The sequence below is a fragment of the Triticum urartu genome, chromosome 4A (genome assembly GCF_056163025.1).
Source record: "Triticum urartu cultivar PI428250 chromosome 4A, HENAU_Tu73, whole genome shotgun sequence".
In the NCBI taxonomy this organism is placed as follows: domain Eukaryota; kingdom Viridiplantae; phylum Streptophyta; class Magnoliopsida; order Poales; family Poaceae; genus Triticum; species Triticum urartu.
In genome coordinates this window covers 607,423,126-607,444,449 of record NC_141876.1, presented here as the reverse complement: position 1 = coordinate 607,444,449, position 21,324 = coordinate 607,423,126, and the positions used below count along the sequence as shown (strand labels likewise).

The 21,324-nt window shown below is 45.2% G+C and overlaps 3 protein-coding genes and 1 long non-coding RNA gene across 5 annotated transcripts; 1 reads left to right on the top strand and 3 right to left on the bottom strand.

Annotated features, from left to right (window-relative positions):
• Position 1: 1 nt before the first annotated feature.
• Positions 2-786, top strand: LOC147977253 (uncharacterized). The gene is made up of 2 exons (XR_015601818.1): positions 2-406; positions 493-786. It is a non-coding gene; the product is annotated as an uncharacterized LOC147977253 (long non-coding RNA).
• On the bottom strand, positions 705-6,486 carry LOC125530478 (putative peptide/nitrate transporter At3g43790). 2 transcript variants are annotated; one of them, XM_087519220.1, is made up of 17 exons: positions 6,218-6,486; positions 5,006-5,046; positions 4,781-4,841; positions 4,506-4,608; positions 4,310-4,412; positions 4,173-4,226; positions 4,032-4,094; positions 3,531-3,580; positions 3,367-3,442; positions 3,085-3,294; positions 2,747-2,834; positions 2,488-2,573; positions 2,298-2,405; positions 1,803-1,847; positions 1,634-1,722; positions 1,474-1,517; positions 705-1,352 (listed from the first exon to the last, which is right to left on the bottom strand). In XM_087519220.1, exons 1-17 carry the CDS (start codon positions 6,357-6,359, stop codon positions 1,255-1,257), a joined length of 1,461 nt encoding a protein of 486 aa, XP_087375346.1. In that variant the 5' UTR covers positions 6,360-6,486; the 3' UTR covers positions 705-1,254. The 2 variants fall into 2 exon arrangements, with proteins under 2 accessions (XP_087375346.1, XP_087375347.1); XM_087519221.1 differs by lacking the exons at positions 4,506-4,608; positions 5,006-5,046.
• Positions 6,487-10,541: 4,055 nt separating this feature from the next.
• Positions 10,542-15,138, bottom strand: LOC125530479 (U2 small nuclear ribonucleoprotein A'). Its single transcript, XM_087519222.1, has 8 exons — positions 14,949-15,138; positions 14,805-14,845; positions 13,296-13,425; positions 12,982-13,187; positions 11,747-11,914; positions 11,374-11,424; positions 11,103-11,276; positions 10,542-11,007 (listed from the first exon to the last, which is right to left on the bottom strand). The coding sequence occupies exons 1-8, from the start codon at positions 15,028-15,030 to the stop codon at positions 11,002-11,004; spliced, it is 858 nt and encodes a 285-aa protein (XP_087375348.1). The 5' UTR covers positions 15,031-15,138; the 3' UTR covers positions 10,542-11,001.
• A 2,229-nt stretch (positions 15,139-17,367) lies between these two features.
• LOC125530480 (uncharacterized) lies at positions 17,368-20,235 on the bottom strand. The gene is made up of 6 exons (XM_048694874.2): positions 20,201-20,235; positions 19,385-19,480; positions 18,929-19,015; positions 18,101-18,371; positions 17,782-17,986; positions 17,368-17,628 (listed from the first exon to the last, which is right to left on the bottom strand). Exons 1-6 carry the CDS (start codon positions 20,233-20,235, stop codon positions 17,507-17,509), a joined length of 816 nt encoding a protein of 271 aa, XP_048550831.2. The 3' UTR covers positions 17,368-17,506.
• Positions 20,236-21,324: the final 1,089 nt, after the last annotated feature.

The following is a 21,324-nucleotide window of genomic DNA, read 5'->3' as shown; positions in this document are numbered from 1 at the left end:
GTCAGTTTGCAGGCAACTCTCCTCCCTCCAATACCTAGAACTTGAAAATTGGGAGTTTGTAACGAGACTAACAGAAGAGCAAGAGAGAGGGCTTCAGCTCCTGCAGTCCTTGCAAGAGCTGGAATTCCGGGATTGCAGTTATGATCTCAAATATCTCCCCGCGTCGTTGCACAGCCTTCCTTCACTCAAGAGATTGAAGATCAATGGTTGTTTGGGAATCTCAAGGCTGCCAGAACAGGGCCTTCCAATCTCGCTGCAGCAACTGGATATCAGCAATTGCAGCAAGGTGTTCAATGATCACTGCAAGTCTCTAGAAACAGGGAAGCTAAAGGTCAACATTGTTGGAAATACACAAACTGCTTAATGATTTGCGTGTCAAGGACATACTTTACCAGTGCTTTCTAAGGTATTTTACCTGTTTATCATTTTTCCTTCAGACTTGACACACCATCAGTGTCATGCTAATCTAATGGAAGCATATGGTGGCTGCAGGGATGGACCTGGACCGGCTTCATGATGAGGGAGCCCCTCTGGTTCTTGGATCACAAGTTTATGCTTGCAGACCGTAGCCTAAATCATACTCATATTCCCTTCATCCTGAATTACTTGTCGCAGAACTCCCTCCGCCCTGAATTACTTGACGCAGAAATGGATGTACTGCGACAAGTAATTCGGGACGGAGGGAGTATGTTTCTCTCTTTCCTTCGGAAGAATCTGGCATGTAAACTAATTAGTGTGTGCTCCTGTGAAATTAGCTTTACGGATTTAGTTAGTGATTTTGTTGCATGGAATCGGTGCATTGCGAGAGTAGAGGTGACATGAATGGGGAGAATAGCTAGCGAGACAACTCATGTAGTGCAGCCACGCAAAAGAATAACCTAAAACCGTCCAAAGAATAAGCTTCCATCGGCTAGAAAAAGAACGTACTCGTAAAAAAAGGGAATAAGCTTCCATGGTGGATGTGTTGATCAAGTCCAAGAATATCTGTGCATCTTTTTTTTTGGGAGAACCTTCTGATCCGTACAATAATCTAGAAAACATGCTTGATGGTATTGCCAGAAGCAAGTTAGATAAACCAAATTACTGAAAGAAAAAGATATCATGCCATGTCTGATCACGCAACCTAAAAGTATGAAAAATATTCATCACACAATACATGAAGGCCACACAGTGTATTTATTTATTCAGGGATTAAATCTGTGGTAGTGTCTCTAATTTAACTACACTAGCTGCATGTACATAACCATGGGTTCATTATTTGGTCGCACTAGGCATAGAGCAAAATGGCTTGAATGTCAGCAAGAGCCCAATTACTGACACCATGTTTAGCATCAAGAACATGATCAGATCACCTGCATATCAAATAATAAATCAAATAAGTATATGCTCTGATAATATGTACCTCTTTCCATTCTAGTTAAAAACTATCAATATAAATGTAATTAGCATGCGTTGGATGAGCAATGTGTTTACCTGGTAAGAACAACCCAGTTATGTTTTCCTGAGACCACGAAAACCTGCAAAATGGCAAGAAATAAGCAAACTGGCTAGTAAGCACAATTTCAGCCAAAAAAATAAAAAACAACAATTCCTGCCCACACACACACACACACAAGAAAAACACTGCACTTACAAAATTCCTGCTGCTGCTGGAGCTACTGCTTTAAAGATTGACATCAGGGTCACTGAAATACCATTTGCAACACCCCTTTGTTCTTGTGGCTGTACATGTTTTCATCAGAGAAGTTAGAACGTAGCAAAGGTGTCTCATAACGAAATACAACGAGATGGATGATACATACCACCGATGTGTTCTGCAGAATGTTGCAGGCAATAGTAATCGTGGCCTGTTCCATTTGAGATGATGCATTAATTATTATTTTTGCAGGTAGATGATACATTAATATATGATTATAATTAAGTTGTATATTAAAATCATTGTCTACGGAGCTTGCTTTCTCCAAATATATTGAAAAATTAATTTTATTTCATTTGTGTGCATGGTGTTCAAATATGGTTTATCTAGACCGTCCAAAAATACTCATCAACATGTTTTTATTTTCTAAAGGAATATTTTATTACTCTTCCGGCCTGATATTTTCTAGATGCTCAACATGTTTCTATAGGATGGTTACTAATGTAAGCAGGGATGTGTGAATTTTATTTCCACGAGATGGGCTCTATGGTTCTTTGATCCCACCCATGTAACACCCCTAATTTGTATTATTTCACTTTAAACAAATCATAAATAATAATAGCAAGCTAGCAATTTGTTTCAATCATAAAAATTGACTTACTGCAAACATATTCTTCAAAAGCGAAGCTATGTTGATGAGTACTTGGAGCTCCATGCCGTATAGGTTGGACATTAAAGGATATGTTGCAAGGAGAAGTACAGATAATACCTGAAAAAATGTACATTTAGTACTGGACAATAGATTCGTCGTATTAAATAGTATGTCGACATCAAATGGTCTTCTCACATACCGCCGCAGAGCGTAATGGCTTGATTAACCCAACATACTTGGCAAGTAATGGGTAAATCACAAGTTGATACACCAAAACACCAAACCCTACAATATCAAACAAAACAACCTTAAGGTAAAGGGATCAACACCAATGCTACATTTAATACGTAGAGGAGCAATGTTGTGCATATGTCGTATTCATTCATTTTGGGCTTAGTATGTCTCTCTTGCTGCTTGTGCAATGATCATATTATATGAGTTGAAGAAACATCACACACCTGAGATAGCTAGAACAGTACCAATGTCCTGAGATGTTAAACTCAGCCCCCGGTATTTTCGGCTGCTCACAGCCCACAGTGAAAATATCTGCAGATGAAATTTACAGAACACATGGAAAGTTGCTTTAGTTCCTTATAAAAAAATTGATTTGGTTCCTAGTATGCAGTGGCGGAGCTAGACAGAAAACATTAGGGGGCTAAACGCTAATTTTTTTTCCTAATCTAAGCCCTTCAAATACAAAATTCTTCAGGAATATCTACAAGGCTGGGGGGGGGGGGGGCATATTTTCATACTAAAATGTTGCTGGGTATATTTGAGACACCTAAGTATAGATTACCTCGAAATAAGCTGTATCATGGAGAGAAAAGACACAATAGAGGATTATTGCTGACATCAACCGCCGGTTCTTTAGTAGGCTCTTTGTAGATGCCATTCTTTCCGACCCATATTCTTTAGTTTTCCCATCTTCTAAGATCGAGTCATCAACTTGTACCTCCATTGTGTCGATAGCTTCTATTTTCTCATCATGGTACATGTGCAGAGTTTCCTAAAAAATCACTCATTCAAGTAGGAATTAATGGTATAGAACAGAATCATAGGGAGATTTTTGAAGCAATACCGGAAGCCAAATACATGCAACACATGCTCCTGCAGCTAGTACTGATATGACCAAGCAAGGGAGGAAGTATGGAAACCTATAAGATGTTTGAAAGTTTATCTTATCTTCCCAATATATGCTGCAAAATTTATATCACTGAAACATTAATACAAGTAATAATTTACCTCCCAAATATGGATTCCTCAGAGAAAAGATTCGGGTACTTTTTTGCAGGCTGATGCAGGACAAAGAATACACAATGTTAGCCAGGGTGGGTCATATAAGATCACTAATTAGTCTCCAAAGAGACATGTTATGTTCATCATTCGAACAAATGTTCAAGTTATCACTTTTTGCGTTAAATACAGATTCGGTGGAAATTCCCTCGGAATAAAGCATTTTTTGAACTGCCTTGATAGAAAAGTTCTTGCCTATTAGCCCAGCCTTTCGCTTTTGCACCAATTAGAAGAGGATCTATATATTATTCTCAGGGTCTACACCATTTTTACATATACTTATAGCGGCGCAATGAATTATTACAGTGATGGCTTTATTGGAAGACCAGATGTAGAATCTTTTCTATGCTCCTGGAAATAATTGACCATTAGTTTGATAAACCGGTTAAATACAATGTTAATTCAGGAATAGAGTTCTATAACTCTACATCATAGTGGACTGATCCTCACTTGTGCAAGAAATCCTCCAATGGCTGGTCCAATAATAAGAGCTATTGCCCGCGAAGATGTGACCTACGATATAATGTTTGATATAATTATCAGCTAGTAACCGAGTCAGAAACACAAAACATAAAGATGAACTATTCTCACAAGAGAAATTCCTAGCGCTTGGTGTTCCTTTGTACAGACTTCTGAAGCATAGGCCTGGAGAGTGCAGACACAACAATGGGTGTTCAACATTTAAGTACTTCTTAATTAATCTTAGCCACTCAAACGATATTTTTTACCTTGATTGGTCCTAATATACCACATAGTAACCCAAGTAGCCCCCTAGTAAGAATTGCCATCCAGTAAGTCGTGCTAAGGCCAAAGAGGGTGTTAAGTACAATCCTGAAAAAGAAGATGTATAAGAGGGTTTTCGTTGATTTAATTGAACACAGTAAAAAATATGTTTTTCATATGATTTAACTGAATATGTCATACACTGAGAGGATACTGATCACAATGCAGGGCTTCCTCCCATATTTGTCGGCAAACATGCCCCATGGCACAGCACTGATTGTTCTTCCAAGGAAATAAGTAGCCCCTTAAGAGATATAGTGCATGGTGAGTAGCTACTAACAGAAAATAACCGACGACACGTCATAACGCCGTTAGAGTCTACTTCATGTACTTGTACACTTCTCTTCCCGTTAATTTTCCAATGTCACACGATGAGGGGGGGGGGGGGGGGGGGGGTCTGAGGGGTAATTGCTCACCGACAAAACCAGCATAGAACCCAATGTCTTGCTCCTGCTTTGCAACTTTCAGGTCCTGAATCTGTTGCATGTAACAAAGTTGAACATAAAATTAATCACCATAGAGTATACTTTTTTTTGTTGTTGCGGGAACTCCATAGAGTATTCAATATTTCATCAAACAATAATTTCCATGAATACAATCAGAATAGATAGGGGTGCAATTTTTGTGACATCTCTACATACCATGAAGTAAAGGTAGGGAAATAGCGACTGGATCGGTAATGCTGGAAAGATAACAAACCAGGGTGTTAGTTAGAAAGCATCAAAAATTAAATTAATCTGATATAGCTGAACTAAAATAATAATAAAATATACAAAAATATGTCCAATTGTGACAATAAAAAAATATGAGTTCTGTAAACGAATTGCATGACTCTCTAGAAAAAACCATGAATGAAATAACATGTTGGGCACCATGTCGATCTTAGTATTCTAAAGTCCGAAATTGTTCGAATCTCATCTCTTTTACTGTATATATCTCTTTTTTTTTTGCTGTGTACATGTTGTGGTTGGCAGCCTCCGCTGAGTTATATATTGTCCTTCAGTTGGGTGCGGCCCAATTTTTTTAAAATTGATTTTTTCTTCAATTTGTTGTTAATTTTGTGTTTGGCCGTGCAGCCTATACCTTTTCCTTTTTTGAATGAATATAATATGTTTTTGCGACTAGGATCAGATTGGTAATAAAAATATAAAACACTTCAAATATAATAAAAATCACATCGGGGTATATGGACCACCGAATGACCATTGTCGTTCCCAGAAAGAGCCACCGACACACACGTAACCAACTTTTCTTGTTGGGGATTTTCATTTACATTTTGTGTCGTGTCACACACAACTTCTGGGTGAGAGATAAGGTAGGAAAAAAAGACCTCATGTAGCCGTCGTCTTTTTAGTATGTCTCCTTTTAAGCTAAAAAATCTAATAACAACAAGCCAAAACAGAGGAAGCAAGTTTTCAAATAGGGTTTTAACAGTAATTTTTTTAAAAGAATCAAATTTCGAAAGCTGTCACAACTGCAAATATTGAAATGGGGTTGCTATTAAAAAAATTGGTACGCCTTCTTTCTGTTCTCCCCAGACAAGTTTATAAATGGGATCGCCAAAACACACAACAACAACAACAAAAACAACTTTTTGGGGATTTTTTTTATTTTTTTACATTTCGTATCGGTCGCTCACGAGTTATAGCTAGGTGAGCTATAGTAACCCCTCAAAAGTTGCTAAAAAACAGTAACGCCTCAAAGAAAATGTATGGCATGCATTTTCTAGGATCGAAATACTATACTAGAGGTGTCTCTTTATGGAATGGAATCCAAGAGACGCGCTCAAGCAAGATGCAGAGGAGAGGAGAGATGGGTGGTCGCGAGTCACGCTGGCTATGTATAGCTCTTACCGGCGCAGAGGCAGACGACCCAGATGAAGAAGAAGTTGAGGTAGGGGACGCCGGCGTTGGCCTTGTTGGCCTCGTCCAGCCTGCACCCGGGGCACCCCTCCCTGCACACCCTCCTCCCTTTCCCCAGCAACGGAGCCGCCATTGCCGCCCTCCCTTGGATGTGCTCGCTGAACAGGTGGATCAATAAAAGAAACAACTTAAGAACGGCGCACGTACGTTGGCCGTAACGCGCGCGCACGGGACAGGCGTTAGCGTAGCCGCGCTGCTGCTTGTGGCGGTGGTGTTAATAAGCGAGAGCGAGACGCGCGGGGAGGAAGAGGAAGAGGGCGACGTGCGTCCGTGTCGTACGTGTGTGTCACTGGTGTTGGATGTTCAGAGGTTCGATCGGCTCGGCCCGTACGTGTGTAGAAAGACACGAGATTTGCGAATCGACAACGTGTGCCTGGCGTCCTTAGCCTTGAACTAGCAATGAATGCGCGTCCGGCTCCACAACGTGCCATGTTTTTTTTTTCAACCAAGGCAAGGGTGAATTTTATTGCTTCAAACATAGGAGTAATAACTAGTGTCAAAAACGATCTGGGACGGAGCGTGTTTATGTGATGTGAAACGTTTGCCTCAGCCGGCCGATCCCATGCGAGCGTCCATGCTTCCGTGTCCCCAGGATTGTTGGAGCCAAACCCTAAACCCTAACCTGCCCTAGCTCTCCCTCTAACCTACCCCTCTCTCTCTCTGTCACCTCACGCTAGCCCGAGCCAACATGAACGGCCTTTGATTCCCTCAAGCAACAACTCAAGATACAAACGCTACACACAGGGGTCGGGGAGTCTTATACATGCGCGTGCACACGCGCCACGCCACGCCCACAGCGCCCACTCACCATGTCCCGCACCCCGCACTCGGATGCGGACGACGCCAGTGACGGCTCCAGGAATTTGCAACCGGGTATTCATGTGTATTTGTTTTGTCAATATCATTGTTGTTTTTCAAAAATTGTCACTGTTTTGTCAAAATCAACACTGTTTTGTGAAAATCATGGATATTCACATGAATACCCATGAATACCCCTAGCGCCGTCCCTGGACGACGCGGCCAGTACCGGTGCTGGCAACGCACTGCACCCCCTGCTTCTTCACCAACTAACTCACACGCGCACATACACGTGCTCACACACACACACACACACACACACACACACACACTGTCACGGTCCCGGCGCGGCCAACTCGTGCACAGACGCGCACTGGCCATGGTCGTGGCTTTATTTGGTTAACATTGATTACACGGTCGAGAGCTACCCTTTCATCTCCACGTTTCTGTAACTGTAACTAGTAGGAGGGGGGGGGGGGCAAACTTGCCTCTTGTCACAAACCAGACAGGGCTAGATCCCGCAGCGCATGACTAGGGAGCAGTGGCAGAGCTAGACAGGAATTTCGGGGAGGGACGGGGGGCAAAAGTCAAAACATGAAAAACTAAGAGGGCAAAGATTGATCTTTTCCTTATTTGTTCCCTGCAGTAATTTTTCTTCACTGTTTTGCCTAAGGCCCCCTCTTAGACTTGCATTAAGCTCCGCCACTGCTAGGGAGTCAAAACATGAAAAACTAAGAGGGCAAAGATTGATCTTTTCCTTATTTGTTCCCTGCAGTAATTTTTCTTCACTGTTTTGCCTAAGGCCCCCTCTTAGACTTGCATTAAGCTCCGCCACTGCTAGGGAGGGTGACGGCGGCCAAGCCGAACGCCGCCGCCTATAGTTCGTCGTCGCCGAGCGCATCCATGTCGGATCTCCGCCACCAAACACCTCCCCACCGACCGGATCCGCGGATCTGCCATGTCGGTCGTGGAGCGCCATCAACCTCACCGCCGCCATGTAACCACCAATGCTGGCAACAGCCAAAACACCGCAGTGTACGTCCACGTCCACTACTAGCGCTCGGCCCCGTGTTGCAACAACACCTTCGAGACATGTTTCTACAACAACGCGGCATTGTTTCAGAACGACGACGATGAATGTACAAGTACGTTGTTGCAGAACAACGACAACGACTGTGCAAGTGCGCGACGCGGCTGTGGATGCTATTGCAATTTTTTCAACAAAAATCTTGTTGTAGAAAATTAGATGCCGCAGCCGGAGATGTTGTTGCAGTTTTTGCAACAAAGGTTTGAAGCAAAAAATTAGAGAAGAAAATGTTTGCAACATGGGTCTTATTGTAGGAAATTAGGCCAATTCCAGCGCGCGACCCCATCCTATCTGGGTTCATCCGTTTGGGGCAAAGCGGACATACCAGACGGCCCAGCGCGGGGGCGTAAACGGACTTTTGTCCGTTTTATGTCCCTTTCGACCCATCCGGGCCCAAGTTTGGGCCGCTTTTGAGGTGAAATGGACAGTGCGCGGACCAGCGGGACGCGCGTGCTTGTCCTCCCCTGGCCCGCCCGTCGGTGGCACAAAGCACCGGCCAGGCACCCCATTTCGTGCCATCCCCCCCCCAAACCCTCCCACACGTCCCGCGACCTCCCTCCGCCCACCACCCTCCCGCCATGGTCGATGACCGGCCAAATTCCGAGGGCCAGGCCCTCGACCCATCCGGAAAGGTGAAGAAGAAGGCGGCCAAGGGTTCGAGGAAGCCGCGGTCAGAACTCTCACCGGCGAAGCTCGCAAAGCTGGACGCCGAATCGGCCAAGAGGAGGAACCGGCGGACGGCGGCCAAGGGCAAGACCGCCGCGGCCAGGTTCGCCGCCGAGCGCACTGCGATGGAGGCCGCGCGGCACAAGGCCGACCTCGACGAGAAGGAGGCCATCGTCAACAAAGCGCACGCCCTCCTCATGCATGGGATGTGCCGTCCGGCGATCTTCTCGGCAGCGCCCGTCGGCCTGGCGAGCACAGGCTCATCGGTCGCCCAGCCTCTGCAGTGCCCCTCGCCGACGCCATTGTCGCCCGGTTTTCCTCCGCCAAGGTACGAAGGCCAGACCCGTTTCTCGATGTCGTCAGACGACAGCATGATCGCGCCGTCCACCCCGCGCCCCTCGGCCGTCATCGACCTCAATGTCACGCCGGGGTCCAGCAGCGACGGCCGCCCCGTCCGTCGAGATGCAAAGAAAGCAAGTATGTCTGCCGTCTACGGCCACCATGCCGTCGCCCCGCGTCCTGTTCGGCGAAATGCCAACTAGGGCCGCTGGCATGAACTACGGGCCGTGGTTATTCAAATATAGCGTTTGAAAAAGGAGGCGGACATGATGTGGCCAAAGGATGCATCCGCGCGTTGGATGCACGGCCACCGCATCCCAGAAAAGGTCCGGACACGACCCCGTTGCCCATCCCAAACGGACAGAATTCGGGCCAAACGGAGGTCTGTTTGGGGTCGTGCGCTGGAGTTGGCCTTAGAGAAGAGTAGTTTTGTAACAAAGGTTTTGTTGCAGGAAATTAGAGAAAACAAGGAACTATACAGACTGCTTGCATCATAGAATCGGACGGCTCATGAGGTGGCATATTTTTTTTAAAGATCCGTCAGACGACAAGTAGCACACCCCTTATGTGATTATAGGATGTAGACAAATAAACATGATGATCATTTCCCATCAAGAAACAAATAAAGTAATATGTTTGACCAATAGGTATTAAGAAATGTTGAACATCCTTATTGATTTCCTGTATGTATATTTTCTGCAAATCTGGTTATGTATCTATCTGTCAGTCAGGTTACTGAGAACACCTTAGAGCTGAAAAGAAATCTAAAGGATAATCTGTGCAGTAAGCAAGATCTTTTCAAAAATGGATCCTCTAAACACGACAGGGTTGGTGGCCTGGTGTTGCCCATTGGAAAGACATTTCTTCTACTGTATATGCAAATTTTGACATAACCACATGTCTCCCTCATGATGCAAAGCATGCGAGATTCATTTGCTTCCCGTTCCTGTGAGGTAGTTTTTTTTCTACGAAGGGGCAAGGAGGATTAGTGGTGCAATGGTAGTGTTTTTGGCCTTTATAGATCTTCTATAGATGGACGGTCGTAATTGTTTGGATCGCCCTCTTTAGATGTAGCAAAGGTTGGTTTCCTATGCCATCATGAGCAATAGTATTCTGGCCCAGTTCTTTTGCCAGAATCTGAGGATTTTCCCAGAATCCGACCCCTACCCAGCTTCTCCCAGAATCTTTAAGCCTCATTTATTTTACCATCCGATCTAGTTAGAGTCTAATTAGACAGGATTGTAAAACAAATGGGGCTCAAAGATTCTGGGAGAAGCTGGGTAGGGGTCAGATTCTAAGAGAATCCCCAGATTTTGGCAAAAGAACTGGGCCCTGTTTCACAGGTTGCACCAAGGTATGGAGATGTACTAGCAAAAAACTGATGCAGATATTTCCTCTCATGATGAAATTACAACCCCAGCAAGATCCAAATTCGACAAGAAAACCATCTCTATCAATAGGTAGCGTAGCAAATTTAACAACAATGGGAGCCCAAGCAAGTCGGCGTCGTCAACACACTGCGATACTAGAGTCTCAGCAACATTCATTCAGCACGCGATGCGTCGTCTTCTACAGTCTAAAACATCCAGCACATCTAGGTCCGCTGGGCGTAAACCTTCCTCGACCCGGACAACAGTACCATGTACTGAAAATCGTTGTTAGCGTCCACAAGATACAGCAGTACTGACACTAGGAGAGCGTTCATCAAGAGAATTCTGTGAGATTAGGCATCGAGTAGCCACACATGGTTTCATCATCCCCCAACGGAAACTGGCGCCCAGGTTCAGACAAAGGTCCCAGTCGACACAGGTGTATGCGCATGACATCAATCCTGCGGCGGAAGTAAACAAACACAAGCGTAAGAAGCAGCTACTGGAAACTAGAATGTGAAGTAAAATGCAGAAAACACACTGCAAATATCAGTACCTCTTGAATTGGGGTGCTTTCATCTGCTTGTTTCTGCTCATCAGCCCCATCCTCCTCCTGGTCCTGACCATCTGTCTCCATCTTCTCAGCTTCAGCTTCCTCTGACGCCTCAGCCATGTTAGTATCAGGCTTGGGGAGCGCAAACTCAGCAGGAACTTGGCCAGTGCTCAGCGCCTGATATCATGGTGACAAACGAGTGCACGTCAGTACTCAGCATAAGGTGCTTCAAACTGCACAAATCGCCACAGCTAAACGACACATGGCATGTTACCTTCTCAAGCCTTGTTACTTCATCAAGTGTCTGAGAGTTCACGATAGCAGCCTACAGATAACAAACTTGTTAAACACAAATTCGCAGCCAGATGTATCAGTATTACAAAAGAAAATACGCAGAAGATACTGACATTTACAGCACGACCTACATACAGTAATTGAGAACAAAAGATGCCTCGGTAACTGAGATGAACATGAACATCATGGTAAAACCAAAACATATGAAGGTAAATATCAAGTCCATAGCAAACATGCTAGTAAAACAACTGACCATGTTTTTTCCCCTGAATGCAATAATCGCCATAGGGGTTCTACTCAACTTGCAATAATGACATTAACAGTATGTGTCCAAAATAAAAGAGGGAGTGTACCTTGATAGCTGTGATCTGCGCAGGCGTTGGAGCGACTACTTTAGGGCCCTGATCTTTTGTGGTGCCTTGAGAATCCATCACTACTGGAGTATAAGCTTTGGCAGCAACCTTCTTTGCCGCCTCCTCTGCCTCCTTTGAGTGGAACTTTTGTGCTGCGTCAGCTCTCTCCTACATAAACACAAAATCTCATACAAAATTTCAGAAACATACACAAAACCAGGCACGGCAAATAATGCTAGTGAACATGCCAACCAAAAAACATTCAATGGCATTCATGCATCTATAATTCACAGATAATCAGTTAAAAGAGTTGCTCTTTTCCCCCTTTTGCTGCCAGCACTTCTGCGGTCAATTCCAAAATCATTTTGGAAATCATTCCGAAGGAAATGAATCAACCTGTGGGGAATAAATCAACAAATCAAGCAGCGACAGGATTTCTGTGCATATCCAGAACTTCTAAAAAACTTCATGATAAAACTATTATGGCATGGTATAAATCAACAACTCCTAGCTCCATTAAAAAAGAAATGAAGAAAATGATTATAGAAGAAAAGAGTATTAGCTGCTGACAGAACTCATAAACTGTCAATTAATGACAGTAACTCTTTTCTTTTAGAAGTCCCAAGAATTATCTTGACCTGATGCTCTAAAGGGCTAGCAGCCTAGCACGATAGCATCTAGATGGTGTTCTCAACTAATACTTCTTCAATTAAAATAAACATGACTTAGAGCAGACATAGTCTATTGATTAGCATAAAGCCGTAAACCACATAAGCCTGCAATGCTGCTAAATTTTGAGCTCATTTGAACTAACTCATATCTTAGATAAGTAAAACATATATGGGCAGATGTATGTGGGCTGTAGATACATGCAATATATTATGTCCAGACATTATATCACTAAATTTCTGTGTTCATTGAAGAAATCATGACAAGTTGGTTTCCCATATATGAAGAACTAGACAAAGTTCAATGCAGCACAGTGGCACACAAATGGTAAATGATGTTTCATCATTAAAGAAAATGCAAACATAGGATGTTGACTTTAGAGACTATGATTGGCTATCAAATGAGAGAAAACTGCAGCGGAATTAAACAGATGTCATTCAGAACGAAATAACTGGCACTATGCAGAAGTATATTTGGACAACATGACAATCAAGAAATCAAGCCTGACTACAGATGATTCAAATATCAAACATAATTGTGTTATCAAGAATTTGATGGTTGCTAACCTGTTGTTTCACTTTCTTGAAGTCCAGGAGACGCAGATGCTTCAGCTTGTGGATCACATATAACCGGTAATCTGGTTGCTTAGTTACGGTATTATCCAGTAAGCTGAGAAATTGCAGCTTTGGAAGAGAGGCCAGGGGGTCAATCTCCGCAAGACTTGTGAGGCGATTGTTCGTCAGCACCAAAGTATGCATCTTGGGTAAAAACTCTACATGAACAGCAAAGCAAAGAGAATTGAAGAAACAGACAAGCTATGGAGCAAATTATGCAAGTGACAGAAGCACATGGCAACAAGACAAGATATAGTTCCTCTTACCACCAAGGTTGGGATTGATACGTGTAATTCTGTTGTTGTTGATTAACAGAGTGCCAAGGCGATTCATGAAAGGGAAGTTCTCAAGCTTGACAATCTCGTTGTCCGACAAATCAATCGTGTCAAACTGGTCCTGTTATCAAAAAAGGAACAAAGACAAGTTATAAACACAGCTAGAGAAGGAACTGGAGCAACTACAAACAATTTAAAATGAGACAAAGAAATCCCTATGATTTCAATTTCAAATCAAGCTAAACATTTTAAATTTTAAGCCATCGGTAATACAAAAATCGCCAAGAGGTGTGTCACTGATGGTAGAGTCAGTACAAGAGAGTAGGCTGGTAACACAATAACAAGCCATGCATAATAAAACTGTTATGCCCTGGACAACTACATAGAAGAAAGCAAAAGTAACCAGAACAGTAGAGGTGTGGTGATCAAGTACATAAACACTCCTAGCAGCTAATTCTATGAGGGCACTGCTCATAGTGAAGGCTGAAGAGTAAATTATTTTCATGGGGAGGAAAGGCCTCCAGCTTAACCACCCCTACGATATGCACCTCTTATAAAATTACTACACAATGCACTCCAATACTTCATTCCTCTCAACCTTAGCTGGTATAACAGTGCATAAAAACACTATTCTGAACCATAACAACAAAATCACCACTCTTAGGCGGACACTAGACAAAATATGCTCAAACAGTACCCACGTCACGCCTTGCAACCCCAGCATAACATTGCATAGCACAGACTGATACAGGTAAAACTCCCTGCTTATAACAAGGACAAGGATTATGAGTCCACTAGCAGGAATGTTACCAAGCTAGCCTCGAATGCCAACAGAAATATTGCCAGCAGTAACGTCTGCTAACTTGACAAGGCACCACAGCACAGCATTACCCCTCCCAGCCTCTGTGGCCACTTCAATTGCAGCCAAGCAAATCGATAACCGAAGCACTGAAGGTGTGGCGAGCAAGTGTATAAACACTCCGATTAGCAATTTCTACATGAACACTGCTCCATAGTGAAGAGCACTTGATTTCTTATAAAGAAAGGTCTACAACTTCACCACTCCTATAGCGTGTGCTCCTTGTAAAATTGCTACACAATGCAGTCCAATACTTCATTCTTCGCAAACTTGGCTGGTATGGCAGTGTCTAAGACACACTATTCTGAACTGTAACCGCAAGATGAGCACTCTCTGGTGTTGCTCAGCTATCATCGAATGACCAACAGAAACATTCCCGGCAGTAACGTCTGTGAACCTGACAAGGCACCGCAGCATTACCGCCCCCAGCCCACTTCAATTGCAGCCAAGCAAATCGAGACACCTGTGTTCCTTGCATCACTAACTATCTAGCTCAAACAGCTTCTGCCTCTGCACCCGTCCGTTCTAGGAAGTCAATTTTCCTAGAAGCAGATTCCCCCGGCCGGGAGGTTGGGTCGAGGAGCCCGCACCTTACATACAGCTTAGAATGAGAGGAAGGACGGGTGGGTGGCGGAGCTCACCTCGGTGGCGCCGATGTTCTCGATGATGGCGATCTTGTTGCCTGCCGCCGCGAAGACAAAACGAACCGCCGGTTAGACAGGGGAGAAAAAAAGGCAGAGCCCTAGATCTATCTGACTGACGGGAGAGAGGAAGGGGAAAGGAACCTCGGAGGTCGAGCTCGCGCTCCTTGATGGCGTTGAAGAAGTGCGGGCTCTTCCATATCAGGTCGGCGTTGAGCCTCACCATGGCGGCGGCGGCGGCGGGGGACGGAGCGGGAAGCGGGTGGCGAAGAGAGGCGTGGCAGTCGGCGAGGGGGAGAAGAAGAACCCTAGCAGCGGAGCCGAGGGGAGGGAGAGGCGGCGGGCGGCTTCTCGTCTCGCTCTCCCCCTGGGCTGGGCTGGGCCTGCTCTTCTGGGTCCTCCTCGTGAGACAACCCGGCGCGTTGTCCGTCCGTCCTCCTTGTCAGCGCGAGAGTTTTGGGCCGGCCCGTGTGCCCGGGGTGCCCCTGTTTTCTTTTCGTTTCAGATTTATTTCTTTTTTTTCGCTTCATCAAAACATGGTTAGGGTTTCAAACAAAAAAAAATAAAAAATCATAGAGAATTTCAAAATTGGTCTGGAATTCAAAAAAATGCTCCTGAATTTCAAAACAAGTTACACGAATTTCAGACGATGTTCATCAAGTTCAAAACATGTTCACTAATATCAATAAATGTTCGCAAGTTTAAAAACCGTTCACAAGTTAACACAATTGTTTGCGGAGTCCAAGATAATTCAAGAATTCGTAAAATTTTCATGAATTTCAAGAACGTATGTCAGTTTGAATTTTTTGGGGGTGTGGAGAATCGTAAGATGCCTAGAATATTGTTGTTGTTGTATTGATCTGACCCTTGTGTAGGGTATATATAGGAGTACAAGAGGGGTAGAGACTTGGAGTACAAGACAAGTTACATGTGGTTTAAACTAATTCTATCTCTATCTCCTTATCTCTAACTTAAACTCAATTATATTTCTAACATTCCCCCTCAGTCGTAGCGGGAGTGAAGCGGACGAGTACGACTGGATTTGAAGTCTTGCGCTTTCGTCGTCTTCTCCGCTGCGCCATCATCAACTGCGTCTCTGATGGGTTGGCACCTAGGGCGGTGACTGTGTCCCCTTCTGGTGCCTTCCTGCCTTCTCCTCTATTCCCTCCCGCAGTCACGGCGGGAGTGTCGTGGACGCAAGTGACGAGGCGGACATTGTTGACTGGAGTTGTTGCCGATGAGTTGCTGTAGACGTAGCCATTAATATCGAGGTAGCCGATCATGATGATGTAGCAGTGGTCGAGGTAGTCATGATCGATGGTGTGGTCTTCGTGGATGATGAAGCCGCACAAAGCCGGAAGCGCAAAAAAATGCGCTATGAGAGAGTTGCAGACGTGAACGATGCACCTTGCGGATGTCAGAGGAGAAGGCAGTTTCGGCGGTCGGTGTAGATGCGTATGGGAGTTCGCCCTCCCGTGATTCATGATGCCTGGTATTGTGGAGGCGTGGGTGCACGGGCCATGGATGCCGCCCCCTTCTCGCCGGTCGAAGTAGAGGTGGCATACGCGGCAGGAGGAGGCACGTGTCGGAGTCCAGGTTTTGCTGCATGCGTCTCCTCGCACGAGATTGGTTTGCGTGGCCATGTGCATGATTCATGGATGGATATGTGTGCATGCAAGCTTGCTTTGCATTGGCGTACCTACGCATGGCTGGACTTACCTTTGATGAAGCTTGATGTCGAGGGGCAAGGTGATGTGGCGTTGATGGAGGAGGCACCGTGCAGCTCGTAATAGATCGATCCATGGCGTTGTTGATGTCGTAGCCGAGGGATCGATCCGCTGCTCGTCGGCAGGTGTGCGCTACCTCCGGCATATGGCTCGGAGCAGCTGCACGTGGTACCCGCATCCATGGTTGCTGGCTTGAAGTTGCGCGGGAGTTGGCACCGGGCCGCCGAAGCATCGATTTCTGCTGAAGATTTTCGCCGGATAATAGGGTAGATCAATAGGTTTATTTGGAGGCTATGGAAAACTAATCTAATAGGATTTCGAAAACTAAAATTGATCTATGAAATCGATCTAATGATAGGAACTCAAAAATTGGATCTAAACTACAAGATCAATCTAATTTTTGATTGATCAGGTGCCGCGCCTCCGGGGAGAGGAGATTAATCTTCCCGAGGGCGGCGTGCTGTGGAAGTGGTGGAAGATTTTAGAATTGGCGTCGTGAAACTAACCACTCTGATACCATGTGGAGAATCGTAAGATGTCTAAAATATTGTTGTTGTTATTGTATTGATCTGACCCTTGTGTAGGGTATATATAGGAGTACAATAAGGATAGAGACTTGGAGTACAAGACAAGTTACATGTAGTTTAAACTAATTCTATCTTTATCTTCTTATCTCTAACTTAAACCCAATTATATTTATATTTCTAACGGGGGAGTATAGAAAAAATGTCCACATCACTCGAGTCCATTTACTCACCGTGATGCAAACCACAATAGCAAATGTCATTATCTGATTAGTAACACATGCTAACATTCAGTTGCGACACGCGTCTCCATCCAACTGACAGATTTGTCAAGTTCGTCTATCTACTCCATGCGATGGATATTCTCGCAAAAGGCAAGCAAGTGAATATACACCAGAGAAGATTGGTCACACAAGCCAGCGCTAGCCAGCAGGCTCCAAGTGCTACATCATTAGTCGCTGTCGCTGTCGCCATCTGAACCAGGATGCTCAATACAAGTACTACTACCGCCGCCATATGCTTGGCTGCTTGGGTGAACAACAGGCTGGTAGTTTTCGCATCCATAGCAGCGCCCTGCAACATAGATAGAAAAAAACAAAGAGTTAGACTAATATCAATATGAGATTGCAACAGCACAACTGGCTGAACCTGATGCAAACCTCACGAACAATAAGAAAACAGGCCAAGAATCAGGAGGAGCAACTGTCAAGAAAACCAACAAGGTACCTGCATCATTTTCTCCAACTATACAGCACATAATCACATCATTCTCACTCCGGAAATAGAGGTCGACTTCAGAGAAGAATAGCTTGGTACTGTCGGCATCAGCATTCTGCTGGTCCTCAGGCTGCTTAGCTGTGAAGTTATAATGGGCACCGCCCCCTCCAAACTCGTAAAATATGGATATCACTTTTACCTCCACCAGCTCATACTGAAAAAACATAATGGAAAGACATGTTTAAAATGGATAATCAGGCTGAAAAGTCATCCCGATTGTCACAACCTCACATACACGGAGATTAGAGAGAAAGAGAGAGAGGTAGACCTTGGTGTTGTTCGCTCTGTTGTATTTACGCAGGGCCACCTCCGCGTGGTAGCGCGCATCCTTTTGTTTGGCCGCGACTCTTCTTTCGCGCAGCGCGTTCCTCACCTCCGGAGGTTTCCTCTTTCGCATTACAGGTGGAATTCCGATGGAAGCGATGTCAAAGTCACCCGTCCATTTGGGTGGGGGCAGAGGCCGAAACCTCCAAGCATGTTCCTCCATGTTGATACCTTCAGCAGTGCTCCTCTCCTTGGACATCCAACCAGCTTGACTCCTGATTCATTATTGTGAACTGATTGTTATGCCAAAAAACAAAAATACATCACATGTACCATGCCTTAACGTGAGAAATATTAAGTTATCACTTACCCAGTTGCTTTTCTTTCATGATGAAGGTGCATGCAAAGTTCTTGAAACATGATTGAAAAACCCATTGAGTTTGTTCAGAATTAAATTTGACAGATTTACCCATTTGATTTTCTTTTATGATGAAGGGGTGAACTACATGACATAACATAATGAGAGCAAAACATGAGATTGTGATATTAATTTTATTGAACGGATTGCTGAGTGTTTCAGCACAGTTCTAAGCCCATCAGCGATGAAGCTTGCAGTGTAGAATGTTAACGGGAGGAATTGTCTTAAGCATTTACCTGGGAAAACAGTTTGGGATATTTTTTAAAAAGGACGATATAATAGTAGGAACCAGAGGATTTGGGTTATCGATCTTGCAATGACATCTCAGAATGCCAAATGAAGATGCACAATGACGTTGAACAGAGAGCAATCCAACAATTTAAGTAAGAGGTTAGGAGTGTTCAACTTGCATACCTTCCTTTTGAAGAGGCGCCTGAGATGGCAACTTGATGGTGGTGTTGCTTTGTCTCCTGTGCCTTGGCATTCAAATTCTGTTTAAACCTGAACCAGAACATATGACTTAAATAGAATTAATTAAAGTAAAAGGAAACTAAGTTGTCGAGGTAATCTACCTATTATTATTATTCCAATTTTAGTAAATTTCAGAACCAGAAAATATTTTTGGAACCGATATCATTGCTCGGCTTTTCAGTACAATTCTTAGCCGATGTAGTGTAGAATGTTTTTTTAAAGAACGAAATTCAGCTAACCATGGGAACAGGGGGAATTATGCAACCCATTTTCCAGAAAAAAAAACAGTTTGGAATATTAACCAAAATGGACAACTTAACAAAGGGATTCAGAGTATTACCCAATGACCATGCACAGTGGTGTTGAACAAAAAAAAACTGAAGATGTTAGGATTTTTACCTTGCATATCTCCCCTTTGAAGCAGCATGTGAAACTGTAACTTGGTGTTGCTTTGGCTCCTCCTCTGGGAAGACAGGCAGCAAACCCCCCTTATACCTTGAACCATAACATATGATTTATTCAGAATCACAGTGAAATGAAGCAGAGTCGTCAACAAAATATAGTAACATTCTAATTTCGGCAACTTTCACAATCGTAATAATTTGTTCTCGCCGCAAGATTCAGAACCATAAGAACTTCTTCTCAGATACATTTATACTTCCAGTATACTTCCAGTACCATAAGAATTTGTTTTCAGATTTTACCAAATTTTAGAACCACAGGAGATTCCCACCAAATTCGGAGTACATATATAATTTCACCGAATGTTAGAACCACAAGAATTTCTAATTCCAGTGCTAAGAATTTGTTGTTGGATAAACTTCCAGTCTCAGCACATTTTGGAACGGAAATAATCTGTTGTTCAAACCAGGAAACAGACATACATAGTGTGGCCTTGTTTCGAAACGAAACAAACCGAAGAGAATTACAACAAATTCATATACTCCCTCCATAAAGAAATAGTGATCTAAACGCTTTTATATTTCTTTACAGAGCGAGTATATCAGCACAGCTAGGCAGGCAGCGGGCCGGGGGGAGGAGCCGAGGCGACTCGCCGGTTAGCTAGCTAGGGCTCTGCTGCAGGATGCGAACGGCGAACCTCCCTCGCCCGCCTTGCCAGGACCCGCGGCTGCGCGCTCGTCCAGATATAGCTACTACGCATACGACGGCACGTATAAGAGATAAATTGCACGAGTACTCGAGTAGAAAACTTACGAATCCTCCTGGCCAGTACCTCCCTGATCCGCCATGGCCGGCTGCGTGGTTAATGGTTTGATCTGCAGTTTCTAATCCGCGCCAGGGGGTGAGGTTGCAGCGCGTCGTCTGATGGGTTCGTATATGATTTGTAGGACGGCTCTTCTTTATACCATCGTCATGGTTTGACCAAGAGAGGGAGACGGACAGGCGGACAGCCAACGCGTTTCCGATTGGTGCTGTCTACGGTTTGGCCTTCCTAAAGTTCTGCTGATTTTTATTCGACTGCCAAGGAAAGAAACCAACTTCTAAAAGCATCTTCAGCCGTTGTGCCCCTCCAAATATTCCAGCCGTGTCCACCCCAAGCATCTCCGCACCTCGACAAGGAGGACGCGTGGTGGTAGCTCAGAGGTCCACGAGCGCGTGGCGCGCAATGAGGAAGTGGCCGGGCGCCACCGCTCCTCGAGCTCGCCCTGCGGCAGCTCCGGCATGCCCGGGCCAGTGACGATGTCGAGGAGGCCCCGGCCACGCGGTGGTGCACCTCGGCCACGGCGGCGAGCGAGCGTAGGGCGAGGTCGCCATCCCCTTCCTCTGCATCTTGCGGGCAGCCAAACTAGGCGGTGACGGCGACGCGGCGCGCGGTGAGCAGGGCGGCGGTGAGGAGGCAGAGGACGGTGCGTGGCAAGGAGGCGGCCGCAACCAGCAGGGCGAGCACCACGACACCTGTCATCGTCGACTTGGCGATTATCACGGCCTTCCTCGACAGTCGGTTGCCGGAGACGTCGAACGCCCGGAGCGTGGTCTGCGGCAGCGCGGGCACCGGCCCCATCAGCAGATTCCCGTCGAGTAGCAGCGAGGTGAGCCGCGACACGCGGGTGAGCTCCCGCGGGATCCGGCCCCATCAGCAGATTCCCGTCGAGCAGCAGCGAGGTGAGCCGCGGCACGCGGGCGAGCTCCCGCGAGATTCGGCCGGAGAGGCGGTTGCCCGAGAGCACGAGCACGATGGCGCGGTGGAGCAGCGCGAGGCCGGCGGGGAGGGGGCCGGAGAGGCGGTTGCTGGCGAGGTAGAGCAGCTTGAGGTTGGGGAGGGCTGCGGCGAGCCCGTCGGGGATGGGGCCAGATAGCGTGTGTGACCTTGAGGCTGA